General features: G+C 37.9%; 2 protein-coding genes across 4 annotated transcripts; both read left to right on the top strand.

Annotated features, from left to right (window-relative positions):
- The first annotated feature begins 147 nt into the window (after window positions 1-147).
- tspan14 (tetraspanin 14) lies at window positions 148-11,464 on the top strand. 2 transcript variants are annotated; one of them, XM_027010573.2, is made up of 11 exons: window positions 148-340; window positions 1,602-1,691; window positions 2,786-2,836; window positions 3,560-3,706; window positions 4,108-4,278; window positions 4,661-4,786; window positions 5,378-5,431; window positions 8,595-8,708; window positions 8,884-8,938; window positions 9,842-9,953; window positions 10,867-11,464. In XM_027010573.2, exons 2-10 carry the CDS (start codon window positions 1,611-1,613, stop codon window positions 9,907-9,909), a joined length of 867 nt encoding a protein of 288 aa, XP_026866374.1. In that variant the 5' UTR covers window positions 148-340; window positions 1,602-1,610; the 3' UTR covers window positions 9,910-9,953; window positions 10,867-11,464. The 2 variants fall into 2 exon arrangements, with proteins under 2 accessions (XP_026866374.1, XP_035387679.1); XM_035531786.1 differs by having other exon boundaries at window positions 149-340; window positions 9,842-11,464.
- A 6,871-nt stretch (window positions 11,465-18,335) lies between these two features.
- On the top strand, window positions 18,336-27,307 carry capn2a (calpain 2, (m/II) large subunit a). Of its 2 annotated transcripts, none has more exons than XM_027010557.2 (21): window positions 18,336-19,030; window positions 19,300-19,369; window positions 20,889-21,007; window positions 21,906-22,039; window positions 23,255-23,423; window positions 23,518-23,601; window positions 23,705-23,790; window positions 23,927-23,995; window positions 24,152-24,312; window positions 24,402-24,571; window positions 24,699-24,705; window positions 24,874-25,090; window positions 25,338-25,374; window positions 25,634-25,699; window positions 26,046-26,103; window positions 26,228-26,292; window positions 26,427-26,495; window positions 26,594-26,672; window positions 26,752-26,868; window positions 26,977-27,035; window positions 27,113-27,307. In XM_027010557.2, exons 1-21 carry the CDS (start codon window positions 18,692-18,694, stop codon window positions 27,134-27,136), a joined length of 2,199 nt encoding a protein of 732 aa, XP_026866358.2. In that variant the 5' UTR covers window positions 18,336-18,691; the 3' UTR covers window positions 27,137-27,307. The 2 variants fall into 2 exon arrangements, with proteins under 2 accessions (XP_026866358.2, XP_026866357.2); XM_027010556.2 differs by having other exon boundaries at window positions 18,527-19,030; window positions 24,699-24,710; window positions 24,879-25,090.
- Window positions 27,308-27,330: the final 23 nt, after the last annotated feature.

Raw genomic sequence — 27,330 nt, 5'->3', positions numbered from 1 at the left:
GTTAAGTATTTATAATAAATGTATTTCACCAACAGTCTGTTATATTAATGTGATGTTATATTCTTTATTTAATTACATATCCCATTTTTCACAAGGGACACAATGTTAAACCACTCCTCATTTCGCTAAAATCACCAGTCTTACATATCTTTAGTATTTACTAACGGAACGCAAGTGATCCATACGTGAAACAACTTCGCCAGCTATCGTTTTACACGATACTGTCGATAAGTTTAGATACAACATATGCCACTGGGTGTGTCTTAACCTAGCTAACTCGCACGAGAAGAAGAAAAAAAAACGAGCGGTAGGCTACGTGAATACATCAGTGTTTGAATTGGTATGTTTTCGGGTTTTCCAACAATTTTCAAAGGCTTAAGCTGTCTATGTTCTATGGTTTGTAGTTAGCTAGCTAACCTAGGTATGTCAACAACTTCAAATACTGAACAACAAACACCGAGGGATGGTTTTGTACGAGCTGGACCACATTGCTAGCTAGCTAGAGTCTTAGCTAAACTCAATAGCAGTCGATTTCTGTAGCTAGCTAGTTCTTGTGTTTGTATTCATACGATGAATAATGTCTGGCTAACTAACTAAACTAGCTAGTTGGCTATGATATAGATGTAATTTAATTTCATAGGAGAATATTGTGTCTATGGGGTAGAGTTGACTTATTGTTTTTAGTTGACAGCCTGCTAGCAACTTTTGAGGAATATGACCCACATAAGCTTTATTCTTCTAATGTTCAAGCTATCTGAATTGTGTAACCAGCTAAAGTCACATAAATTAAGGTAATTAACTAGCTATTTAGGTTAGATAGGTAATAGCTAGCTAGGTTAGCTGTCAGTTATTAAAAGGGTGATTAACTAATCTTCTGATGTAACTAAAATGGTGCGCTAGGTAAATAGTTCAGCTAACCTAACAACAAACGATCTTGGCTATTAACTTCAGTTAGATAGATAGCGTTACCTTATTACAATGGGTGTTGTTAGTTGCAGTTTAGTTTTTAGCTAGCTAACTTGGGGCCGCTAGTTATTATTCAATTCTAGTGTTCTGTTACAACATAAAACAGGTATAGTCACTAAGCACCAAGAATAAATGTTATCTAACATTTAATCGTTAGCTAACAAGACGAGTCACCAGAGAATATCTATCAAGACACAATTACTTCATGGCAGTAACTAGCTAGCTAGCTCATTTACTGGTGGGATATTTTGTCCAGTGAGTGGAATTTTACCACAGAATGGACGGTTTCAAGCAACTAGTCATAATCGGCAAACATTTTTTGACATGGTTCGCGGTAGGAACAAACCGTTTGGTAATCCTTACCTGTGCATCCTTTGTGACTAATCTAAAGTTTCTCAGATAGACTGTAGTATTACCATAGTGGCTTCATAATATGAGAATACCAAACATGGTCAGTTGGTTGGCCCATGGTCAATATAACTATTCTTTAGATACCATCAGTTTTCATATATACTCTCATCATGTGTTGATGGTGGGGTAATCCTTTGACTGCATTCTGGAGTGATCCATATTTTAGATGTTCCTGTCTAAGTGTAAATATATTCTTATCTATTTACACTCATTTTTTTAAACAGGGTTTGAAGATGCATTATTACAGATATGAGAATGCAGAGGTCAGCTGTTGCTACAAGTACCTCATGTTCAGCTATAACATAGTATTTTGGGTGAGTATATATTAAAACCTATGGCAAACTCTGCAAAGCAAAATGTTATACCTTATATATCTTGCTGTTAGTCCTAACTGTTACCCCATTCTGATAGATCACAGGCACTGGGCCTAAATGTCACCCAAACACTTCATAATTATTTTATCAAAATTGTGCTGAATTGGGCAACGTTTTGTTTTTGGCATATGAGTGCTGTCACAGTTTTAATGGTTTCAGTCTATACTTTGTGAAGGGTGTTAACACGTCCACAGAAATCCTTAGTTGTACTGCATAGTTATCTTTCCACACACTACTCTTTTTTGCTTATTATTATTTGCTTATATAGATAACATTGTCACATTGTGAACACTCAGAGGTTTCACTTCCTCTGATGAGGACCTTAAAGACGTTCTGATGGTTCTTGGTTTCCTAACAGACATTTTGGTTCATCAGCAGGAAATAAAGACGTTTGTGTGCATGTGTATTAAAGTGTGCGTTTGTAATGAGACACATCATCTGTGGCCCTGTGGTAAATCTTGCTTAGAAGAGAAAGATGTGACTAACCCAGTTTGGGTGCTTTTTTCCCCTCAGAAATGGGTGTAGTTATCATCAATGATTTGCTTGGTACATGTCAGGGAAAGATTTTCATGGGAGCACTAGTACGCACCACCAACGGTGGTCTTCTTTGATGTAGTGCCCCTTTAAAAGAAGTGCCATTTCTGTCCCAATATGTACCTCCTGTAAAGCATAATCATTGCAAAAGTATTTTGATATCTATGATTTTAATATATTGTGTAAATTAGCTTTGGCTTGTTCAATAAAAGATCCATTCATGAAAACAATTAAGCAACATTGTTTTGAGCCCCATAATACCTTTGTTTAATGAAAAGTGAAATGCATAAATGGGGTTAAAGGAACATTTCCTGATTATCTTTGACCAGACTTGTGTTCATGTTGGCAACAACCTTTGCTAAAACTTCTGTAACCTCAGTGTTTCTGTTTTTGGATGCTGATGGTCACTTTAGTTGCTTATGACACAATTACAGGCTGTGACAGATTTGTTATGTATGAACACAGCTATTCTGATGTGTTTGTCTTTGTCTTTGTTGCAGCTGGCTGGGGCTGCATTTATTGCTATTGGATTCTGGGCTTGGAGTGAAAAGGTGAGTAGATTATTGTGGAGCCAAAGCACATTAGACATGTGCAAATTGTACTGTTATCCTTGTTTGTATTTTGTATTAAGTATGGAGTATTGTGGTAATGCCATAAATAGTAAATGTATATAAATTATCGTTAGCACATAATAAGCATAGATGGCACGAGTGTAATATTTATATTGTTTAAGTACAAGTTATAGACATGGAATGCTTTTCTTTTTAAGTTTTGGGTTATGCTCCTATCCTTTTGAGTACTGTCACTTTAAGACAGTGCTCAAGTTAGTTCATGCTATTATTTGTTTAGCTCTCAGTTTTGGGTGGCTTATGCAGTTTGTTTTGCTTGGTTTTGCTATTGAAGCTCCAAAACATCGTTAGGTTTGTTTGTTTGCTTGCAAAAGGAGGAAGAAAATGTAGGGGTCTTGGTTATAAATAAAGACCTTGCTTTAATAAGCAAGCAAATTCTATAGGAGAGAGGAATGGAAAGATAGCAAAAGTACACCAAATTTGTCATAATCTCACACAGGAAATTGGGGCTTCTCAGAAAGCGCATTACCACAAGTTCATTGTACATTACCTATTGAGAGAACCCTTATTTTTCTAGTCATTTATATAGGAAAATGCATGTACTGCAGTAGAATTATTTATCAAATGAATATGCTATTGCAGTCCTCATAATGAAGTTTTTGAAAGATTGACAACACAGGTTGCTTGCTGTCAATTTCTTTGCAGGGTGTGTTGTTGGACCTTACGCTTGTGACTCGAATGCATGGTTTTGACCCTGTGTGGCTGGTGATGCTTGTGGGCACAGTCACATTTGTGCTGGGCTTTGCAGGCTGCGTGGGGGCGCTGAGGGAAAACATCTGTCTCCTCAAATTTGTAAGTAAGGTCTTGCGCTCTGGGGATAGAATTAGGAAAGGCAAGATCACTGCTAACTGTCTTACTTCACAAATGTAATCTTTATTGAGTATATAGAATATACTAGAACCTCTAGTGATATGGCTTACCTTTAGTGGTATTGGTATTTCTTTGTCCTGTTACGTATGTGCAATAACAATGAGGGTCAAAAAGTGGAAATTCTATATTTAAGAAAATGTTTAATTTTCACTATAATCGTGTACAATATATGTGCTGTTTTATTACAAAATGACTAAATATAGACTTATGTTTAATAACATGCACATACAGTGGAAAATATACATTTTTACTTATAAATCCAGAACATTTTCTCTCTTGGAACTTTCTACCACTTGACCTTGTCTTTGGACCTTGTTGTCCAGTTCTCAGGTGTTATTGGATTTATCTTCTTCCTGGAGCTAACAGCAGCAGTGCTAGCACTCGTGTTTCAGGAGCCCTTACGGGAATGGATAAGTGAATTCTTCCTAGCTAATGTGAAGGCCTACAGAGATGATATCGACTTACAGAACCTCATTGATTCCCTACAGAAACTGGTATGATTAAACCCTTTCTTTCCTTTTAATATCTGGGAATTATTTCTCTGACTGAGTTTGGCACAATCTTGATTTACTGTTCAGTCCAACAGACATTAAATAAGTTCATCAATCAATATATAACACATTTTGTAGGCATATCACACAGGGCTTTCCACTTAAAATACATTTTAGAAAAATGAAACTTGATCTCTTATATAAAGACTGACAAGTAATCAGTAATGACATCATTACATTGTAATAGTTTACAGACACTTTTAGTGTATATAGCATTACTTTTAATTTCCATGTAATGGCAAGTGAGAACTGAGACCCGTAATGATGAGGTTGTTTGCTGTGTATTGTTGGTTGATCATTCCCCAATGAAATTCCTTATACTCAGAACCATTGCTGTGGATCCAAGGACCCCAATGACTGGAATCTGAATGTCTACTTCAACTGTACCCAGAGCAACCCCAGCAGAGAGAAATGTGGAGTACCTTTCTCTTGTTGTATCAGTGACCCAGCAGTAAGCTCTTTCTTTTCTGTTTCACCATAATCACAGTACCATGTGGTAAATCACAGGCAGGTCTACATTTTTCAATCAGCAAAGCAAAGAAAGTTTATGAAAGAGTATTTAATAGTTTACTAGTAGAGTAGTTAGGTTTTGTGCATGAGGGACATGGTAGTGGAGAGCGAGCGCAGGCAATAAATACCATATGAGATAGGTGTGACGATTCAAGGACAAGCACGATGCAGGGATGAGGCACAATGAAACTCAGTTTTATTTCTTTTACTAACATGCAACACATACGACAACCTCACAATGCTATGCACAACTCAAAACACCAACAACACGCACTACAACACAGCAGACATATATACACTTAAGATGATTACATCTAACAGAGAACAGGTGAACGGTACAAGAGGGCGTGGCAACACAGACGAACACACACACAAAGACATTTGAGGAGGGGGCAGGGCCGTGACGTGACAATAGGATCTATGCGTTTGTGAATTTGTTTTTGGAAATTCTCTTCATTGGGTTGTGATTGAGTTTGGTGTGATCTCATTATTAATTAAATAATTCTAATGCAACCCTAAACTCTCTTTACAGGATGCAGTAGTGAACACCCAGTGTGGTTATGATATTAGAGTCTCAGGGTCTTTGGTAAGAGCAGCAATTTTATTCACAGCTAACCATTTTCTTCTCTTCTAGCACAGTCAAAATACATTTTCTGGTTAAATACGTTGAAGTTGGGTTAAGTTTGAACTTGCATTTCTGCTTTCATGGAAAAATTGTCAAACATTATTTACTGTCCTTTTGATGACTCAGAAATGACTTAAAATGTTTATCAATAATACACAAAAAATGTTATTAGAATAATTTGTATGTTTTCTTCCCGTTTTTAGTCAGATTTCCCTCGTTCAGGCTCAAAGTTTGTTTGTGTGTGTGTGTACAGTGAGGAAAATAATTATTTGATCCCCTGCTGATTTTGTAAGTTTACCCCCTTACAAAGACATGAACAGTCTATAATTTTTATGGTAGGTTTAACAGAGAGAGACAGAATATAAACATAATAATAATAATAATAATAATAATAATAAATCATTAAATAAAGATTATAAATTAATTTGTATTTGATTAAGTGAAATGTGTATTTGATCTCCTACCAACCAGCAAGAACTCTGACCCCCACAGACCAGTTATGTGCCCATGAGGCACACAACTTAGTCCTGTCCCTTTAAGAAAGAACTCTTAATCTCAACTCATTATGTGTCTAAAAGACACCTGTCACAAAATCAGTCTCTTCCTTTCAAACCTCTCGACCAGCACGGGCAAGACCAAAGAGCTGTCAAAAGATGTCAGGGGCAAGATTGTAGACCTGCACAAGGCTGGAATGGGCTACAAGAACATCGGCAAGAAGCTTGGTGAGAAAGAGACTACTGTTGGCGTGATAATTCGAAAATGGACGAAATATAAGATAACAGTCAATCGCCCTCACTTTGGAGCCCTATGTAAGATCTCACCTTGTGGGGTAAGGATGATTCTGAGATAGGTGAGGTGTCAGCCCAGAATTACACGGGAGGAGCCTGTCAATGATCTCAAGGGAGCTGGGAGCACAGTCACCAAAAAAAAAAACATTAGCAACACACTTCGCCATAATGTATTGAGATCCTGCAGTGCCCGCAAAGTCCTTCTGCTCAAGAGGCTCATGTACAGGACTGTCTAAAGTTTGCCAATGAACACCTAAATGAATCAGATAAGGCTTGGGAGAATGGTCAGATTAGTCCAAAATTAAGCTCTTTGGCTTCAACTTGACTCGCTGTGTTTGGAGGCAGAGACATGCTGGATATGACCCCAAGAACATCCCCACTGTCAAACATGGAGGTGGAAACATTTTGCTTTGGGGCTGTTTCTCTGCTAAGGGTACAGGAAGACTTCAATACACTGCATTCAGGATTTGGAGAGTGTAAAGAGGAGTTGGCCAAAATCCCGCCTGAGACATTCACAAGCCTGGTGACCAACTACTAGAAACGTCTGACCTCTGTGATTGCCGACAAGGGTTTCTCCACCAAGTACTAAGTCACGTTTTGCTTGAGGATCAAATACTTATTTCACTTAATCAAATACAAATGAATTTATAACCTTTATTTAATGTTTTCATTTTGGATTTCTTTGTTGATATCCTGTCTCTCTGTTAAAATAAACCTACCATGAAAATTATGGACTGTTCATGTCTTTGTAAGGGGGTAAACTTACAAAATCAGAAGGGGGGGGGGGGGTTAAAAAAATATATATAAAAATTTACACACATTTTATATTTTTTTACACAGTGCTTCCAAGTAGTATTCAACCCCCCTGCATATTCAACCCCCTGCATATGTTTACCAGAAGGTCAATTATTATTCAACCCCTGAAACCGCCAGATTTCTGTTTGGTTCCCTCAAGTATTAAGAAGTAATTGAGGTATTAAGAACAATGAGCTTCACATGCTTGGATGAATTTTCAGTTTTTTCCTGCCTTTTCTGACTATGAAAGCTCTTCCCCAAAAAAGTGAACAGCACTCATACATGGTCAGCATGGGAAAGACTAAGGATCATTCCATGAAGGACAAAATTGTGGAGGGTCACAAGGCTGGCAAGGGGTACAAAACCCTTTCCAAGGAGTTTGGCCTACCTGTCTCCACAGTTGGGAGCATCATCCGGAAGTGGAAGGCTTATGGAACTACTGTTAACCTCCCACGGCCTGGACAGCCTTTCAAAGTTTCCTCTCGTGCTGAGGCCAGGCTTGTCTGAATGGTCAAGGCTGACCCAAGGACAACAAGGAGGGAGTGCAGGGAAGATCTCATGGAGGTGGGGACATTGGTTTCAATAAATACCATAAGTAACGTACTCCACTGTACAAGTAACGTACTCATAATCACTTGGAGGACTCTGAGGCAGACTGGTTCAAGGTTCTCTGGTCTAATGAGATCAAGATTGAAGTCTTTAGTGCCGACCACACCCGGGGCGTTTGGTGAGAGGATGGCGCTGCATACGACCCCAAGAATACCATCTCTACAGTCAAGCATGGTGGTGGCAACATCATGCTGTGGGGCTGTTTCTCAGCCAAGAGGCCTGGCCATCTGGTACGCATCCACGAGAAGATGGATAGCACAGCCTACCTGGAGATTTTGGCCAAAAACCTCTGCTCCTCCATTATGGATCTTAAGATGGGTGATCATTTCATCTTCCAACAGGACCATGACCCCAAGCACACAGCTAAGAAAACCAAGGCCTGGTTTAAGAGGGAAAAGATCAAGGTGTTGCAGTGGCCTAGTCAGTCTCCTGACCTTAACCCAATTGAAAACTTGTGGAAGGACCTCAAGATCAAAGTCCACAAGAGATACCCAAAGAACCTAGACAACTTGGAGAGGATTTGCATGGAGGAGTGGGCCAAGATTACTCCAGAGACCTGTGCCGGCTTGATCAGAGCTTATAAAAAAACGATTAATAGCTGTAATTGCAGACAAGGGTTATTCCACAAAATATTAAACCTAGGGGCTGAATAATAATTTACCCTAATTTTTATGTTAAAATGTATTATAATTTAATTGAGCAAATAGTACTTTTTGTTTGTAATATTTAGGCATCTGTTAATAAATGTTACTCTTGTTCAAAGTTTGGAGACTCTAAATTATTTGCAACTTGTTGAATTTGCAAAACCTACAGGGGGTTGGATACTACTTGGAGGCTATATATATATATGTGTATATGTATATGGAGAGAGAGATTGCATACAAGACTGCATATTCTAACATTTAATTATTTTTTCTTTACATTTAACACAGGATAAATGGTCCAGTATAATTTATACTAAAGGATGTATCTCAGCTTTAGAAGAATGGTTCCCACGCAATATCTATATAGTTGCTGGTGTCTTCATAGTCATATCACTGCTACAGGTATGGAGTACTGGTAATGAAATGAACACACATAGCATTTAACACATACATTTAAACCTAGATTTGATTCCCAGAAATGGTCACTTTCAAAAGTTGGAAACCATGCATAGTTAATAGTGGATGAGTGTTGATGTGTAGTACAGTTGATGTTTTTGCTCCTTGTCTCTGTTTTCAGATGGTGGGCATATTCCTGGCACGGACTCTGATTGGAGATATTGAAAAAGTCAAATGTAACTATTACTAAGATCTTTGATTTTTGAGCCTTCAAAGAGAAATGATTGGGGTCTAAGGTAGACTGATGCCTCATATCTGCCTTTTTTCTTTTCTGTGATCTTTATATTGCCTCATTTATGGTGGTGAAACATTTGTTTAAACGTTTGGCTCAGTTCTCCATGCTGATCATTCTGTGGTTCATCTGATCACTATGCCAGTATCAGAGGCTTAAAAAAAAGTGAACACAAAGTTGCCTTATTTAATCTGGAGACGTCTACATGTGCCTCTTTACATCTTCAGATCACCACTGGACTACACTTTACCTCAGATCACTCAGGCTTTCTCTCTTGTTTTAATACTTTGCCTTTTTTCCCTATTGGACGGTCATTAATCCATCACTGTGGACAAGTGGCAAATGCTCAGTCTGTCTCTCCCAGTGCCTTAAACCTGCCTTGAGAACAGTGTGCTACTGTCTGTTCATGACTAATCAAACCACATGCATCAAGACTTCAAAGAATAGTGGTTTGGCCCATGCTTTCTGTGTGATGTGCAAATGTCAGTCAGAAACAAAGATGAATGAAATAACTTAATGGAACAGGCTGATGAGGGAAAATTTTATTTTTATATATATATATATATATATATATATATATATATATAGTAAAAATTGCAGTGAAGTATGCAAGAGACAAATTTCAGAGACAGATTTCGAGCAGAGGTAGTTTGCTCATCTAATGAAAGACCTCTGCCTGAAATTTCTTGTTTCTCTGAAAACCTTGCTACCTCCAATAAAAATGTAATATCTGTTCCACACTCTCAGAGGGTGGTCATATATGTTTTGTCACACTTGGGTCTTCTGTCAGAGGCCTGGAAGTTTGAGGTTGCAGTTTTTTTGTTTTTTTGCTTTTTGCTGTTCCTAGGCTTGTGCTCTTCTGTATTGAGATTGATGTCATTCCTGGTATATGTTGGAGACACTCCACTATCTTAGGAATCACAGCTCCAAGTGCCCTGATCACCACTGAGACAACATTGGTATTAACCTACATTCTTTCTATTTCTTCTTTCAGTACCTCATATTTTTTCAATTTATCTATTTCTATATTTGAATGTGTCCACCACTTGGGACCGCCACATCTATATTACAAGTTGGTAGATGCTGTATACCAGCTGAATCAGGTTGTTGAGGTGTTAGTGTAACCCACCAGTTATAGTGCACCAAATATTTTTATATACTGTTTTGATATTATTTTAAATTAAGTGAATTCTTCAGTCTTACATTGGTTTAAAATCATTTCAAAAGCCTGGAAGTATAACATCTGAAGGCTTTGCAATATTTAGCACATGGCTACTATAGTTTTAGTCCAAAATGAGATTTTTCTGTTGTGGGAAGCCTAGTACTAATGTGAATTTGACATTCCTCTTTCCTTTTGATGAAGATGCTGAGTTTAAGCTTTTCCATTTTGAATGGAACATCATTGTCATCAACTTTTTGCTGGTTAATATTCACAGATTTTTACTCAGCTGATAATGTATTTGGTCATTTGCAATCATTTTTAATGTATTCCTTCATGTTTGCTGCAAGAGGGATGTAAATCTTACTGCATATATATAGATCATTACTTTATCTGTTTGGCTTGACCAAGATCTGTAAAAAAACAACAACAAAAAAAAAACAAACCTCAACACTGGACAGTGACTGAAAATGCTTGAAAGTGTAAAATAACCAGTTGCCCATTAGAAACTGCTCCAAACTGCATATTCTAAACAGAAAATATATTTTGGTTTACATGAGCATGAAAGTGTTGATTGGTGATGATCCCTAATGTATCCTTGATCTTGCACATTAGTATACAATGTTCAGTGAATTACTAGACCTTACCTAAATATTAGTATACAGTATTCTCAGACCCCCTTTTAGTAACACCTCCCACCCTTCACTCCACAGGCAGACATGTCACTTTGGCATCTGTAAGTGAATTTGAAGTGAATCTACTTAGCATTTTTTAGGTGTAGTCTACTGTTTTTGCCAAGTAAGGAATACAGTTGTTTTTGCTATGAAAATGTATAACACCCAGCATTCTTTTTCTATGCCTTTTTATTCTGTTTTCAAAACATAATGTGCCTTTCTACTGGTCTGTAATATTCTTAGATGATTTATTTTGGAATATATGTTTTAATATGCTTGTCTAACTTTGTAGCATAACTGTTTATATGGTATGGATGTAGCCCAAAGATGCTGTCTGGTGCTTAGTGCCACCAAGTCTTCCTTTTCTTTATTAAAATTAAATATGAATTTTAGAAATATTTCTTTTAGTACTCAGAACCAGTCAAGATTATAAACATCCAAAGAAGCAATTTAAACTTGAGTTCATTAATCTTAAATAAGTGCACTAACTAACCTTTACATCCCTGCCATTTTATAGTATTCTGCTCATTGTAGCATTGATAACATGATCCAATTTTCCTTTTTTTTCTATTAGGAGGTATACACCTTTATTGGTGGGAGGTTTTTTAAATAAAAAAAAAATCTTAACTTTGCTAAATTGCAGTCTTTAATATGCTAATTAAAGTAACTGCTGTTGTCTAAAGTGTTTTTTTTGTTTGTTTGTTTGTTTTTTTTGTTTTTTTTTTTGGTCTCAGTTGTTCAGCCTTTACTGTTATTTTAGGGCCCAATATTCTGTTGAGTTCCAGAATATTTGACAAATGGTTCAAAATCTTTGTCATTCATGCAAAAGGGATGCAGAGGAGTGAAACATGATGCAAACTAGAGGCATGAAGAATAGTGTTATGATTAGTGAGATCATAATAGTATTCTGTGATGTATATAGTGTGTTGTCAGAAACGCAAACATACATGTCCAAAAAAAGATATTTGAATCACGCATTTCAATATGGAACCTGATTGAGGGGACCAAGCTATATGCAACATTTAATTCAAGTGTACTAAATGCTATACTGCAAATACTAAAAAAACAATATTTCTCTATGAAAATACACCTCAAAAGGGGATTCTTGTGGAAGACATTTAAGAAAAGCTACCACACAGCAGGTAAAATAATAAAGGCCACTACCTTAGGCAGAAAATAATTACTAGACAACAAACTAATTTCTGGTGAATACCAACTCTTAATATCTAGTAGGTAAGTTGTAACAGCATAGTGATGAGGTGATTAGCACATTTGCCTCTCAGTGCTAGGGTCTTGGGTTTGAGTCCCTTTTTGAGTGGTGTTTTTATGTTCTTCCTGTGTCCGCATGGGTTTCCTCCCACAGTTAAAAAAAACATGGAGGCTAGGTTGATTGGATATTTTAGATTTTCCTGTATGAATGGGACCTGTGAATATGTGAATGTATGTCCAGTGATGGTGCTCCGTCATGGTGTTAACCTCCTCCCCTTTCCCCTGAACCTGGTATAGTCCCTAGGGGGCTGTGGTTTCAGATACAGTGTATGCTGTGTGGAAATCGGTGTGTGAGTGTTTGCAAAAGCTGATATTTACATTTACAGCATTTAGCAGACGCTCTTATCCAGAGCGACTTAGAAAAGTGCTTTGTCATTTACTCATAGAATACATCCTAGCATGTACAGTGTGTTAGAGTACTATATACCAATTATCTAGAATACTGTAGAAATACAAGGATCACTGCTGCCTAGAAGTACCAAATATATAAGCTCTATCTTAATAAGTGTAATAATAAGTACTAGAGTTTGTTAGACATCAGTGTAATAAACAATACCCTACAATAAATACTAATTTAGTCAGTCAATATAGGAACAGGTCAGTTGTCATTTAAATATTCCACAAATAGATGGGTTTTCAGTCTGCGTTTGAAGACCGCAAGCGGAAGTGTCTGGACAGCAAGTGGAAGTTGCCAGGTATGAGGTGGAGCAACGTTTCCTTTTTTTCTTTTCTACCATTTAGTCACAAAAATAATATGGCAGTGGGTTTAATCTCAGGTACTTTAGAGACTTTACATGCACAGTACAGCAACTTTTCATTTAGAAAATGAAAAGCTGGAGGCTTTGTCTACCCCCCCCCCCCCCTTTTTTTGTTTTGTTTTGTTTTGTTTTGTTTTGTTTTAGTAGGTCCTTTGCAGCTTCACATCTTGTACCAGACTGAAGAGGGGGTCAACATTCCAAGTATATGTTAGGGGACAAGGCATGTCTAGTTCATACATATTCATTAGCCTTTGTTTTTGTGATTGGGGGAAAAGAATTTCTATTGGTCATATGTGAAGGCTAAAGGCAGCCACCCTCCCCAGGACTTAAACCTGGGTCTGACAGGAGCTAAACGTGAGCTCTGACCACTGGACAAAAGAGCCAGCTCTCTGTCATAGCACCCATTTAACATTCCTAAGTAACAGCCTCTGTCACACCATCCTCCCCTTTAGAGAGAACAGTCTCTGTCACAATGCATTCACCTCCAAGGAGTATCCCCTGTGCATGACCCTGTCCACGTGTCCCTCCACACACAACTTCCATTTCCATCAGGGCCACACCCATGCCCCTCATCAGGAGACCTCACATTGGGCTACACCATCTCCTCACAGCAGGGTAGATTCATCAACCTGGGGCACACTCCCAATGGTCTTACTGGCATCGCATTTCTAACACCATGTGTAATGAAGGCCCTAGGCAGCCATCCTACCCAGGACTCAAACCCAGGTCTAACAGGAGGGAACCATGAGCTCTGACCACCAGACCAAGAAGCCAGCTCTCTGGAATAAGCAGCCAGAGCACCCATTTAACCATCCTAAGTGAGGGTCTTCTATGTATACAGGAATACATAGGCTCTACCTCAAATCAATTAAAGAAAGAAAATCATACTACCACTTTCTACCTCCTGGTCTTAGAATGAAGTTTGTAAAATAAACCCTTGGATGGGTAGAACAATCGGATAATCAACTTAATTACTTTTCTAATATCTAGAAGTTACAAACTAATAACTTGAATCCACTGTCTAAATGGTCATATAAGGATTTCCTGTAAACACAACTAGAAGTGATCTGGGTGAATAATGACAATTAATAAGGAACAAGTAATTAACAGAATAATGAAACAATAGACACTTATCAAATAACAGGAGCAAAAGGCACAATTTGGAAATTATATATTTTTTAAAAACATACATTACTGGCCGATTATAAAGGAACAACTTGCCATTAAATGTACTATGATGACAAATCTAAATAGTAGGTTAAATGGCAAGTTGTTGCTTTGTGAATCTATGGGAAAGTGAAACGTGTGAACTGTGAACATATTTCTATGGGACAAAAAAGTTGTTTGTCCTGGTGAGGGTTTGATCACAGTTCCTTGAAGTATATCCAGGCTTTTAAGGACTTCTCACCTTCCAGTCTGTGGGTTTTATGACACCTAAGTAATGGGAAAAGGGTCCGAAAGCCAGGCTATCATGATAAGTTAGGCCATTTATAGATTTGTTGCTCAACATCAAGGGTCCTGGGTCCTGTCCATGGCCTGGGGGTGAGAGAATGCCTGCCCTAACCAGGTCAAAGCTTCTTCAGGAAAATAATTTGTAGTCTATCTTCACTACAACCTTTACCTACAATGCGACTGTCCATGAGACAACTGGCTATGCACCTTTCTAGCTGATGTTTGGCCATGTCTCAAGGCTTCCAGTGGATGTCATGTTCAAATCCATATTGTACGATCCCATTGTGACAGATTTCAGTAGTCATTCCAAAACTCTCCTGTCTTATCTATCTGAGGCAGCTAAGGAGCAAGAACACCAGACCCGCCAGTACAATAAGAAAGTCAAGGGTCAACCTTGCCATTTGGTGATTGAGTGCGGCTCACCAGCAAAGGGGAGTGGGGCAAGAAGAAACTGGTCGATAAGTGGGAACCTGTGGTGTATACCGTTATTGAAAGAAACCCAAAATGCATATTTACAAGATCAATGATGCCTTGGGCCATTACAGGTTTGTGCACAGGAACATGCTATTGGATGTGAGTTTCCTTCCTGTTCAAGATTTACTGGAGGGTCAGTCTTTGGACAATCCAGCTGACACTATTGGCTTCAGCATCCAGGGAGACATGGATAAACTTAGCATCCTGGGGAGAGAGTCCTCTCAAACGTGGACATCTTTATGGGTCCTGCTACATCTATCACTATGGCCTTCTTCTGTTGTTTTTCAATCACCACTATGTCCCGTTGGTTAGCCATCAGGCTGTATCTGAAAGTCCCACAGGTCTCAGTGGATTAAACCACTGACTTTAGTACAGGAGATCAGGGATTGCTACTTCAATAAATAAATACACAGAGAGAGAGAGACAGAGAGACATACATGCATTCAAATGGGGTTTTATGTAGCTAGAAACTTACTTCAATTACATTCCTGTTGATGTTCATTAGGCCTGATGTCTATGGAGAGCTATTATGATAATTCGTTGAAATCGTCTCCTTTTCATTTTTTTAGTGACTCTGTAGCAATGTTAATATACAAATCGCCAAAGAAATCAAAGAAATGCATGTTCGTGTTTGTAGCCAAGGGCGAGTGCGTGTCGACCTAAAAACCCGCTCCTCATGTAACGGATGTTGCGTCGTGTGCGTCTGTGGTCCAAACTCAGATAACTTAGCACTCTTATCTGGATTTCCTTATTCGTCTTCATTACCAGCTATTTCCTGCATAAACATAAACAGTGCCCTTTTTAGGTTATTGCTGCAACTGCTCGAAGAACAGTTGCAGCAGCTAAAATAAGGAAAGAGAAACGTTTTCATGTGTTCTGACACATTTCCCCACACAGCATAACTGACTCTTTGCCTGTGAGTGCGGGCGAGAGAGAGACAATTAGCACTTAGCTCCGTCAAAAAATAAAACCCTAAATTAAGTAAAATATTAATGCTGAATAATTACACAACGATTATATGCAGTGAACAATTATGGATCTATTTTCTTCTCGCCTTACCTTTAGTAGAGTACCCAACGGTACTGAGGTAAAAATAAATAGATAGATAGATAGATAGATAGATAGATAGATAGATAGATAGATAGATAGAAAGAAAGAAAAGCGTGTGGGTTCAAAGGCAACAAAACACGGAAGGTCTGGTGCAGATGCATGTGTAACCAGGGAGTTGTAGTTTCATTTGCTACACTAACGTATGTGCTTTTCCAATACAACATTAACCCATGTACATAAAGATCAATTAACCCACATTAATTTATACAAATAATTTTGTATTAATTCACCTAGGCTGATTGTATCCTTTTTTTTGTATTTTAACTCCGTTACACCCATTGTCCCATCCTCTCCTAGTACTGTAAGTGGCCGCTTATATGAAGTAGGTGCTGTGCATTTCTGAATTGTCAGTGGAAGTTGTAGAGGGCGTGTGAAAAGGATTAATGAAATGGGGCCCAGGAGAGTGTTCACTTCAAAGTGAAATTCAAACTGTGCGAGGAGTAGTGAATAAAGGTTTATTACTATAAAGGAAGCTAACATGAACGTTGACCCATCAATCATTGTATCTCTTCAAGATCTTCTGACAAGTTGAGCCTGCTAACTGGCTGATTGTGGAGCAAATATGGAATATGCCAGAGTTTTCTTATATGTGTGCTGTTTTGCTGAAATCTCCATGTTATGGAAGAGAGCTGTTGAAAAAAAGTTACCAAACCAGCTGAAAAACAAATTTAGCCAGGTAGCGTTTCCATTCTCTACCATAGCCATGAAGACCTACTTTGCTGCAAATGAAAAAAGCACAGCACTTACACAAAGCATATTCATTAAAATGAAAACATGTGCACCACGTTTCCGAAACCCAGTGCAAAAACAAACAAACAAATAAAAACAAACAAACAAAAAAAAACACTACTTCAGAAGTGCTGCAAGTCTAGGCACAACACAACAGACGTGTTTCCCAAGGACATGCAGAGAGGATGGACTCATATGACACCAGTGGTGCACAGTAGCTAATGAAAAACAATTATATTTGCTATTACCACTGTTTTATCGGCTGACTCAGTAAAAAACTGATCTATTCATGCTCCACATTCTTGCATGCACTGTTGCTGTGTTGTACAGAACGCAGTCTTAAAAGACACTGACAAAAATCCTATTTAACATGACTGAGACTTACACACTAAGTTAGAAAGCAGCACATTTGTACAGGAGCACCTTTGATGTTGTAAAGCAGTATGGTAAAAAAAGTATCATTCATTTCCATTATGTATTTGATTTTACAATTACATGTGTTGGCATAGCAACGCTTCATCACTTCCTGTTAATACAAAATAAAGTAGCATGTTAATATTTTGCGTAATGTTACACGACCAACCCCAGCCCATGACTACAACTCCTGTCTTCCCCGACACAACCTCATCAGATCCTCATTACCCGTTTACTAGTTTCATCTGTATCACATCTTCGTTATATTCTTTATATATATATACATATATACATACATACATACATACATACACACACATACACACACACACACACACACACACACACACACACACACACACACACGCACACTGGATGGGGAAATAGTGTATCTAGATATCTAGTGTATCTAGCTAGTTATTAATGGAATGGTAAGGTTTATATTTATGTTATATGGAATTTTGTTTATATTTGTGTTAAATGGGAAATGTAGTGCATGTGTTATCATTTTTGGCAAATATGTTTTGTGTAGCTGAAGCGCGTTTTTTTCATTTTTGCAGCGCGATTGGTAACTTGCAGCGTGATGACTCTTCCCAGCCACCGTATTGTTCTAGTAAGCTGATATTAGTTTTCCTTATGTAAATATTGGCTATAGCAAGCTGTTTAGCGAAAAAGGTATTTGTTTTACATGCAAAATATAGAGTCAACGTAACACAGATAGACCTAACATTCAGTGTAGCCACATTAGCAAATAAAGGAAAGGGCTTCCCGAATGCCCCACATCACGTGATTAGTCTGTAGGAAATACAAGGGCACTGTGGAATGGAATGCATATACTATAAAACATTCAAAATATCCAACTTGCTTGACCATAGCATTTATAGTGTACTATAAAATGGTAGCTTTCGCTGAACACTTTAAGCCTAAGTTCAAAGTCAAGTGACAAGTAATTAGTGACTATTATGATAGTGTAATATATTATTCAGCGGAAAAAGGAACTAGCTGCACGGTGTGATCAGGGTGGTATTTTTAAACATTTTCAGACACACAGCGTACATGCCCTCTTTTTATGCTGTAGGTTTTGTGCAGCAACATGTCACTTTCTAAATATACGTTAAGAGCCCAATTCATTTTGAGATACAAGGGGTGGGGGTTGCTGCGTATGGCACCCCCATCCACCACCACCCACGCCACCGTGCATATGCCACTAAGAGGAGTATAAAAAGACAGGCTCCATGAAAAACACGATATTTGGTGACATGTAGCAACAATACGCCACTACACGCTATAACACATACTTTTGTTTTCTTTGACTGGCGGCAACGCCATCATAACAACGGAACGTGAAAGCTGAGTTACAGTATGGTACTTCCACTGTAGTTTTATTCTGGTTGCGTTGATACCGTTCGCCAACTGCGCATCTCTCAGACCTACGCCCAAATGTACTGTATCTTAAAGCACTGTAATTATTCATTAGGATGTGTGAAATTTCCCTTTCGCCAAAGTTTTTTAAAAGTAGGTTTAGTAATGTCCTATATTACCAAACTAACGGTTTTGAAATATTCTACTTTCATTTCCTACTTCTAATTGTAACTTCATGCCCAGTAGCTTAAATAAATAATATCCGTTGTTAAGCAACGCCATGTCTGAGGCGGAGTATGGAAAAGTATGTCTTTTTTCCCGCAAACAGGAATTACGCAGTTTCTCGCCTAAATTCTAGTGCTGTGTGTAAGAAGGTTTGGGAAGCTTTAACTTTCAGAATGTCAGGAATAGCGTCCACGCTTGCCAAAAAGAGGGCATTGGCCGCGGGCTTTGGGACGAATTCTAATGCAGTGAAATACTTAAATCAGAACTTTGAAACTTTGAGAAATGAGTGCCTAAGCCGTGGGCAGCTCTTTTGCGATCCTACATTTCCTGCTATAGCAGAATCTTTGGGATTTAACGAACTCGGCCCACGATCATCCAAAACTAGAGGCGTTCAATGGAAAAGACCCGGGGTGAGTTTTGTGGCTTTTTTAAATGTGTTTTAGATATTGCCAGCTTTCTATAATTAAGCATGCTACGCCAATCTTCACTAGTCTTTATTAATTGTCTAATGAATCATTGAAACTTTAAAGTGCAGTAAGAAATATAAAAATACACTGGTATTGACAACTAATGCAGATAATCAGTGAATGGATTCTGAGTCTGACACATTGGTAATGAATCACTCTGAGATAACGGAAAAACTATAAATATTTATATATGTTTCTACAAATTCCTGTAGGAATTGACTTCCAATCCAGAATTTATTGTTGGAGGAGCAACACGAACTGATATCTGTCAAGGCAGCTTGGGTAAGTTCTGTAATATGCTCTAAAAGTTAAAAAACGTTTTTGTTCATTAAACGTTTTTGTTCATTAAAATCTAAGAAAATAAAATCTAAGACAAGGAGCTGGTTTAATTGTTTTACTTATGTATCTATGATTAAAACACATCTACTTGGTTGTGCCAAGGGTGATTTTGAGTCTTCGGCACACTCGAAGATGGCTTCCTTGTGTCATTTCAGGGAGTTTTCCATTTGCTAACTTCAGCTTGCTCATTGGGGTCTGCATACAGAGTTCTGCAAAGCAGCTTTTGCAATGTCTTTCAAAAAATATACAAATAAACAAATTAATTTAGAAAAAAATATTGATTGAATAGATTAAAACCTAGACTGCCATATTTGTATTATGTATTTACATGAAAATATTAGGCACATAAATCAGAACAAGTACAACAAATGCTGTTCAATTTATATTTTACATTTGAAATTGATATCAATAAGTTAATTTTTTCTTTGCATTCAGTGTTTACTTCCATAAAAATGTGCACTGTGTATCAGATATAAAAAGGTTTATGGAAACGTTCTTAGCATCCTGGTTCAGTTAGTGTACAAGGAAATCACTTGCAGTTCTTTGTATCAACATTTATTTTCAAAATAAATACTTTGCAAAAAGAGTTGCAAATGGAATTGCAGGATGTTCTTTTAATGCAGACTTATAAAAAACATTGGCAGTTCTAATGATGGTTGTGGAACATGATGCTCCATTGTCATTTCTGCCTCATAAAGACATCAGTAGTCTTTTTTTACTAGTTTCATATTATTGCTGATGCTGAGTAGACTGTATGGACACCAGGGTGTGACAGTCTTAGGACAAATGTATGATCTGACCTGAAAACGAGTCCCAGAACGATCCAGGCTATGAGTCACACTGTTAAATTTTTAACTCTGCCCATTAGCCAGCTTTGACAGCATTGTTTTCAAGATTTTGAAATACAATGTGACTGAGGCATTTTATGTTCCTCAGGTGAGGTATAAATGAATGCATAAATGACATTTGCTTTAGTTCTTTAGCATCCTTTTGAATGGCAGATCAAAACAGATCAATTATTCCCTCATGTTTATACATGCCTCATATATCCTTTGTAGAATCCAAGGTGAATGCCTCTGGATCTTAAAAACCCTGAAGGACTGATACATTATCTTTAATTAATTTAGTAAAGTACTTGTGATTTGATGAAAATCACTGCAAAATCTGAACAGGTTTGTTAGGGGTTGAACAAGGATGCATATAAAGCAATCTAAGACTAGATGATTTCCTGTGAACGGAGCACACTTTGTAAGGTCTGTGGTGAGCAAAAATGACTTACAGAGAACTTGCCTCAAACTGAATTTCCTGAAAAATATGTAGGGAATGCTGTAGTACCTTAGAGATCTATTAATTAATTCTTTCAGTGCTGTTACTCAGACCTGTAAGTTACATGTATTGTTATTCTTTCAGCTGAAGTAGTTTTGTGATTCCTTATGTGACTGTGAATTTTGACTGTCTTTAGGTGACTGCTGGCTCCTGGCAGCAATTGCCTCACTCACGCTTAATGAAGATGTATTGTCTCGGGTGGTACCATCAGATCAAGGCTTTGGAGATAACTATGCTGGCATTTTCCACTTCCAGGTATGCTGACACATTTTGGAAATAAGGAAGAGGCTAAAATATAAAAAGTTCAAAGTTTATTTGTCATGTACATAGTCATACATGGTATAACTGGCAGTGAAATGCTTTTTGTAACTGCTCTGTCTGCGGCTGAGGAGAGATACAGGGAAAAGGAATATGGTTTATTGAATATATAAAAATATGTTATGATGAATGAAGAAGGTATGTATACTATGCATATATACAATTTACAATTTCCAGTTTTTACAAGTTCAAGGCATGTACAACTTTTACTCTGAAAACATTAATTCGTTTTAAGTTTTGGTAGTTTTGTTACTTTTTTAATTACTCAAAGCAAAATCTCAGGTGAGTAACATCCTGCAGTAATGTAAACAATATCTATCCAAACACTATGTTAAAATGTTACAGTTAGCATCAAGAACGTAATAAGTGTCTCCCCAGTGTTTAGCCTTATAGTCAACATTCAACACTGACTTGCTTCTAACATAATACATAGTCTGTTTTGGGGTGTGGTTTTTGGAAATTTTTGGTCAGGATAGGAAACTACACTGAGTCAGAAGAGAGGAACACCCTATGATCCCAGAGGAAGAGTGCTTCCAGTGCTTCCAGAATGCTTAACCTTGTTTTCCCACCACATACCCATCGGCTTTATTGTTCTTATGCAGTGTTTGAAAGAATTAGAAAGAAAGTGAGTTTTTGTATATGTAACTTAATATGAACTGCATATATGTATTTTTAACTTTCAGCAAATTAAGTAAAAAAGGAAAGAGGTTATTTTTGAAAGCGTGATGAACATTCTTTCACTGAACTGTATTCCATGTTTAACAAGTCTAGAGATAGAAGGAAATGCTGGACTGGCATGTAACTATGTCTTTATTATTTATTGCACATTCTCCAGTTCTGGCAGTTTGGGGAGTGGGTGGATGTGGTGGTTGATGACCGGCTGCCTACCAGAGATGGAGAATTGCTGTTTGTTCATTCAGCCACAGGCTCAGAGTTCTGGAGTGCTTTGCTGGAGAAGGCTTATTCTAAGTGAGCTAGAATTCTATATTAAACTCTTTACTTGAGTGGATATTGCATGTTACCAATTGATTAAAAAAATGCACAAAATATGGTTAATCCCCTACAAATTTGTGGGGTTTTTTTTGTTTTGTTTTATTAATATTTTTTAAATTATTGAATCAAATAGATCCATCTTTAAAATTCAAGATTATTTTAGTTCTTGATTATATTACTCTAAAGATCCATACCCATCAGTTTGTATACAAGAAAACATATTTTTAAAATAATTTTTTTTCCTACACCTAATTGTCATGGACATTGGACAGTGTGCAGGAAAAAAGGAGGAAGCAAATGCAAGTCTCCAACTGAAGAGTGAAATGAAACCAACAAAAGCTATACCAAACATAAAAGTGCACTAACTGGAACAAAACAAAGCCAACATAACATTATCAATGACTGACAATTGGTCAAGGACACACATAAGGCTTATAAAGGGAAGAACATAATTACATAGCAACCCCCAGGTGGTGTATTGAATGATTAACAACACACATCACATGAGGCGGGGAGTGGCAGGTAAACCAAAAAGGGAACCTGTGCAACACCAGACAAAATGTAAACAAAAAGCCACATGCAATGCCACTGCTGCGCAGTGGAGACTACTACCAAGGGATGGGGGTTTCATCACAGGCTCCACGCCTAACCAGACCCAGGGCACGAAAAATGACATGCCACCCAGATCACTGGGCATTGAGGACATTGCGCTTCCCAAAGTCTTTGGAACAGTGACACCATGCATGCCCGGAGTGTGGTGACTCCATGTGGCCCCATGCACCCTGTTTCCTTGACTGGAACCTTGAGGTGCACCTTGCAGTGAGGTGTGGAGACAGCACCCAGTTTCTTTCAGGGGGCCTCTCAAGTGGTGCGTGTTTCGCCTCAATCGCCACGCCATCTGTGTTAGGTTATTATATTCTTCCATTTAAAAGCCCTTTTTGTTTGTATGAGCATTGTTTGTGTGACCATTGTTGTTGGCTTTCTTTAGTTCTGATTAGTGCACTTTTATGTTTGGTTTTGTTTTCAGTAGTTTCACTCTTCAGTTGGAGACACATTTGCTTCTTCCTTTTTTCCTGCACATTCTACGACCATGACACTAATAATATGACTATAAAATCATTTACTTTGTGTGAACCAGTTCATTAATGTCTCTCTCTCTGATCTTTTGTTCTGACTTCATGTATATATAAGGCTAAATGGATGTTATGAAGCTCTCTCTGGTGGTTCTACAACTGAGGGCTTTGAAGACTTCACTGGAGGGATAGCTGAGATGTATGAACTAAGATCTTCTCCGTCAAACCTGTTCCAGGTTGTCAGAAAGGCACTGGAGTCTGGCGCACTTTTAGGGTGTTCCATAGATGTACGAGCCTCTTCACTACCTATTTGTCACATTCTAAATACTGACGATGTACGGGACTTTGTTCCTTGTTAACAACTCAGTTGTGTCTCTACAGATCACAAGTGCAGCAGACTCTGAGGCCATAACCTATCAGAAGCTTGTGAAGGGACATGCTTACTCACTGACTGGGGCCACTGAGGTTGGCTGTTCTGGGTTTTTTTTTTTTTTTGCATTCCACTTCTTTTTATATAAGATCTGATTGCTTGGTCAAGTTCTATATCCAAGTTTATTCTATACCCAAGGTGAACTACCGGGGTCGCAAAGAGAAACTTGTCCGAGTGCGTAACCCATGGGGTCAGGTGGAGTGGACTGGAGCCTGGAGTGACAAGTCAGATCATATTCAGTGTCTTCACACTGGATCATCGACACAGCATGCATTTATTAATTTGTGTTTTAGTAAAAAATTGTTTTATTATGTTAAAGCTGCTAAGGTTAGAATAAGCTTTCTTAATATCACCATGTAGCTCCTCGGAGTGGAATTATGTGGATGCCTCTGAGCGAGAGAATGTGAAGGCTGAGGACGGAGAGTTCTGGTACAGTGGTGGCCCATCCATATGTCATTTCATATAGCATTGTAGTTAATCATTTCAAACAGTGTCTTTGTAAACGATTTGATTTTTGAACATCTCAGTATTTTTGCTTCTTATGACCCTTATTTGTATTTGCTCCCAATCTGTGTATGTATTCAGGATGTCATTCTCTGACTTTATGAAGCATTATTCCCGCCTGGAGATCTGCACTTTGACTCCAGACACCCTTACCTCTGACTCTGTGAAGCACTGGAGTGTGAATAAATTTGATGGTAGCTGGAGGAGGGGGTCCACAGCAGGAGGCTGCAGGAACCACCCTTGTAAGAACCCCTGCAGCACGTAGACATTGATGTTACAAATGATTACACCAAGTGTAAACAAAGCCTCAAACAAACAATCTCACCCGCAGACACATTCTGGATGAATCCGCAGTATAAGATTAAGCTGGAGGAGGAGGATGATGATCCTGATGATAATGAGGTTGGCTGTAGTGTAGTGATTGGCCTCATCCAGAAGAACCGGCGCAAGCTGAGGAAATCTGGGGAAGACATGCATACCATTGGTTATGCCATCTATGAAGTGAGGGCACCAAGAGTTTCTCTTTGAATAATCATTAATAATTAATCATTTCATTGTACAAGTAGGTATGTCAGTATGTCAGTCAATGCAACGCAGCTCATGTGGTCTTGTGTAAATCTCCTTCCAGGTCCCTCCTCAGGTTAGCATCCTGGCTGCAAGTCAACATGGAGAAAATTCCAAACATATACTCAGGGCTCATTTTTAAGGCAGAAGAAACATGAACTCCCAATACCCAAGGTTCTTTTTTTCCTATATATTGATCCAGCTCAATATTTATAATAGTTTCTACTTCACCTTGTTGTCTCAGTTTCACGGGCAGAAGGATGTCCACCTCGGTAAGGAATATTTCCTAACCCATGCCCAGAAAGCTCGTTCTGAGACCTTCATCAATCTGCGAGAAGTCAGCACCCGTTTCAAGCTGCCTCCTGGGGAATACCTCATTGTTCCCTCCACTTTTGAGCCACACAAGAATGGAGATTTTAGTGTTCGTGTGTTCTCAGAGAAACAGTCTGAAATGAAGTAAGGGCCTTAAACTTCATTAGTAATGATGGGAACCCATTGTGTTCATTCCTAATATTCAGGGCAGTTTGATCCAGTATGTTTCTTGTAAGATACCATTTATTCAACAGTATATACTAAATGCTCTATCACTTTAAAATAGGTTGACTTTTGAAGAAGGCAGTGACTAAACATTTTTTTTAAAGATATGTTTAATATTTAGTAATAATTATGTGCTTAATGACTTACTACCTCTGACTCTACTCAGATCATGTGATGATCCTGTGCAGGCAGACTTTGAAGATGTAAGTAACTCTCTTTATTTTCATGTTTTTGTATTGTATACAGGGCAGTGGTTGTTCAGTGGTTAAGGTACTTGACTTGTAATTGGAAGGTTGTGGGTTCAAGCCACACCACTGCCAAGATGCCATTGTTGGGCCCCTGAGCAAGACCCTTAACCCTCAATTGCTCAAGTTATACTCAGTCATAACTGTAAGTCGCTTTGGATAAAAGCATCAGCTAAATGCTGAAAATGTGTTTAAAACTGATAAATGTGCTTTTCAGGAGACTGTGTCAGAGGATGAGGTTGATGCTGGCTTTAGGGGTCTATTCACAAAGCTGGCAGGAGAGGTAGATTATTCCAACCATTCCAAGCAAAATGTTTGACTATATGTGCACCTAAACAGTGGGATTTCAGAGTAATAGCAAAATGTGACATCTCATGAAATAGTGTAATTTAAAATCTATCAGGATGTACAATCTGGTCACAAGGAGTTATTTCACTGTAGTATAAAATAAAAACTTAAAACTGTAATCTTCTTTAGCCATGATACATTTTGAAACATTATAGAAAATAAACTGGATTAAAAGGTAACCTTTTACTGTTATGTGACAGGAATTTACCCCCTAGACTTGAGTATATAAAGTACACAGTTTGACATACCTGTGACATGTCACACATTTCTTTTTCCACAAGGACATGGAGATTTCTGCATCTGAGTTGAGGACTATATTCAATAAAGTAGTCAGCAAAAGTAAGACCTGATTTTGTTCCTAAGGGATAAGTGTTCCAGCAATAACCACATTAACCAAGGTATTTAAAACAATATTATTATTATTATTATATAGCTTTATGGTTACAAGTGTATTTCTTCACAGGGACAGATATTAAAACAGATGGCTTTAGTTTAGATACCTGCAGAGTCATGGTGAATCTCATGGATGTATCCTTTTAATAGTGTACCATTCTGAGACTGTCATTAACAACATGGGAAAACAAGCTCAGGAGCGGGTTTTGCCTTAATCTTATTGAATTCACTTTCAATTAATATATTTACCTTGCCTTGACTATAAACAGGACAGTGGTAATGGAAAGCTAGGATTAACTGAGTTTGCCACACTATGGAAGAAAATTCAGAAATATTTAGTAAGTCTTCACAATGAAAAGTTACATGTATGAGTTGCATGTATGCGCAAAAATATTCTGGAACATATTAATTAACCTATTGGCCATTTTTCCTTTAGGCCATCTACAAGAAGAATGATATAGATGGATCTGGCTCCATGAGCACACCAGAGATGCGTATGGCTTTAAACGAAGCAGGTTTGCTTATTACTTTTCTGTAAAGAAATCAGTATTGAACCTCAGTTCAAACTGATCCTTAGTGCTTTTCTTTGCACAGGCTTCACTCTGAACAACAGTATTCACCAGATTTTGGCTGTGCGATATGGTGCGGATGACATAACCATTGACTTTGACAACTTTGTTTCCTGTGTGATCCGCCTGGAGATGATGTTCAGTAAGAAAGATTTCTCATTCTTGTCTTGGTTTTAACAAACTATTATGTGTACTTTACTACATACATAATTATTAGTACTAGTATAAGGTACCGTCTTCTCTCTTGTAGAAATCTTTAAGAAGATTGATATGGATAAAAGTGGATTAATTGAGTTGGACTTAAATCAGGTAAGCCTAATTTTATACCAGCTATGCATTTCTGGTTTGGGCCTTCCTTTAAATGTTTGATTTTCATTTCTTTTTAGTGGCTGTCATTCTCCATGATCTAGAGGAACACCAGGAATGTTCAAACTTTTTTTTTCCGTTGAAACTGAACGAACTTACATGTACACTAATCTAAATGTGTTTGTTTAATAATGTATGCACCCATGAAAACATACAATGTCTACTCATTATTTGATGCTGTAGGAACTGAATAAATGTTGCTTTTCGTTTGTGAATCATGCTGTCAGTTTTTCAATCA

The sequence above is a fragment of the Electrophorus electricus genome, chromosome 11, assembly GCF_013358815.1.
Source record: "Electrophorus electricus isolate fEleEle1 chromosome 11, fEleEle1.pri, whole genome shotgun sequence".
NCBI lineage: Eukaryota > Metazoa > Chordata > Actinopteri > Gymnotiformes > Gymnotidae > Electrophorus > Electrophorus electricus.
Note: the sequence above shows the minus strand (reverse complement) of the source record. Positions and strands in the feature narration are given on the sequence as shown.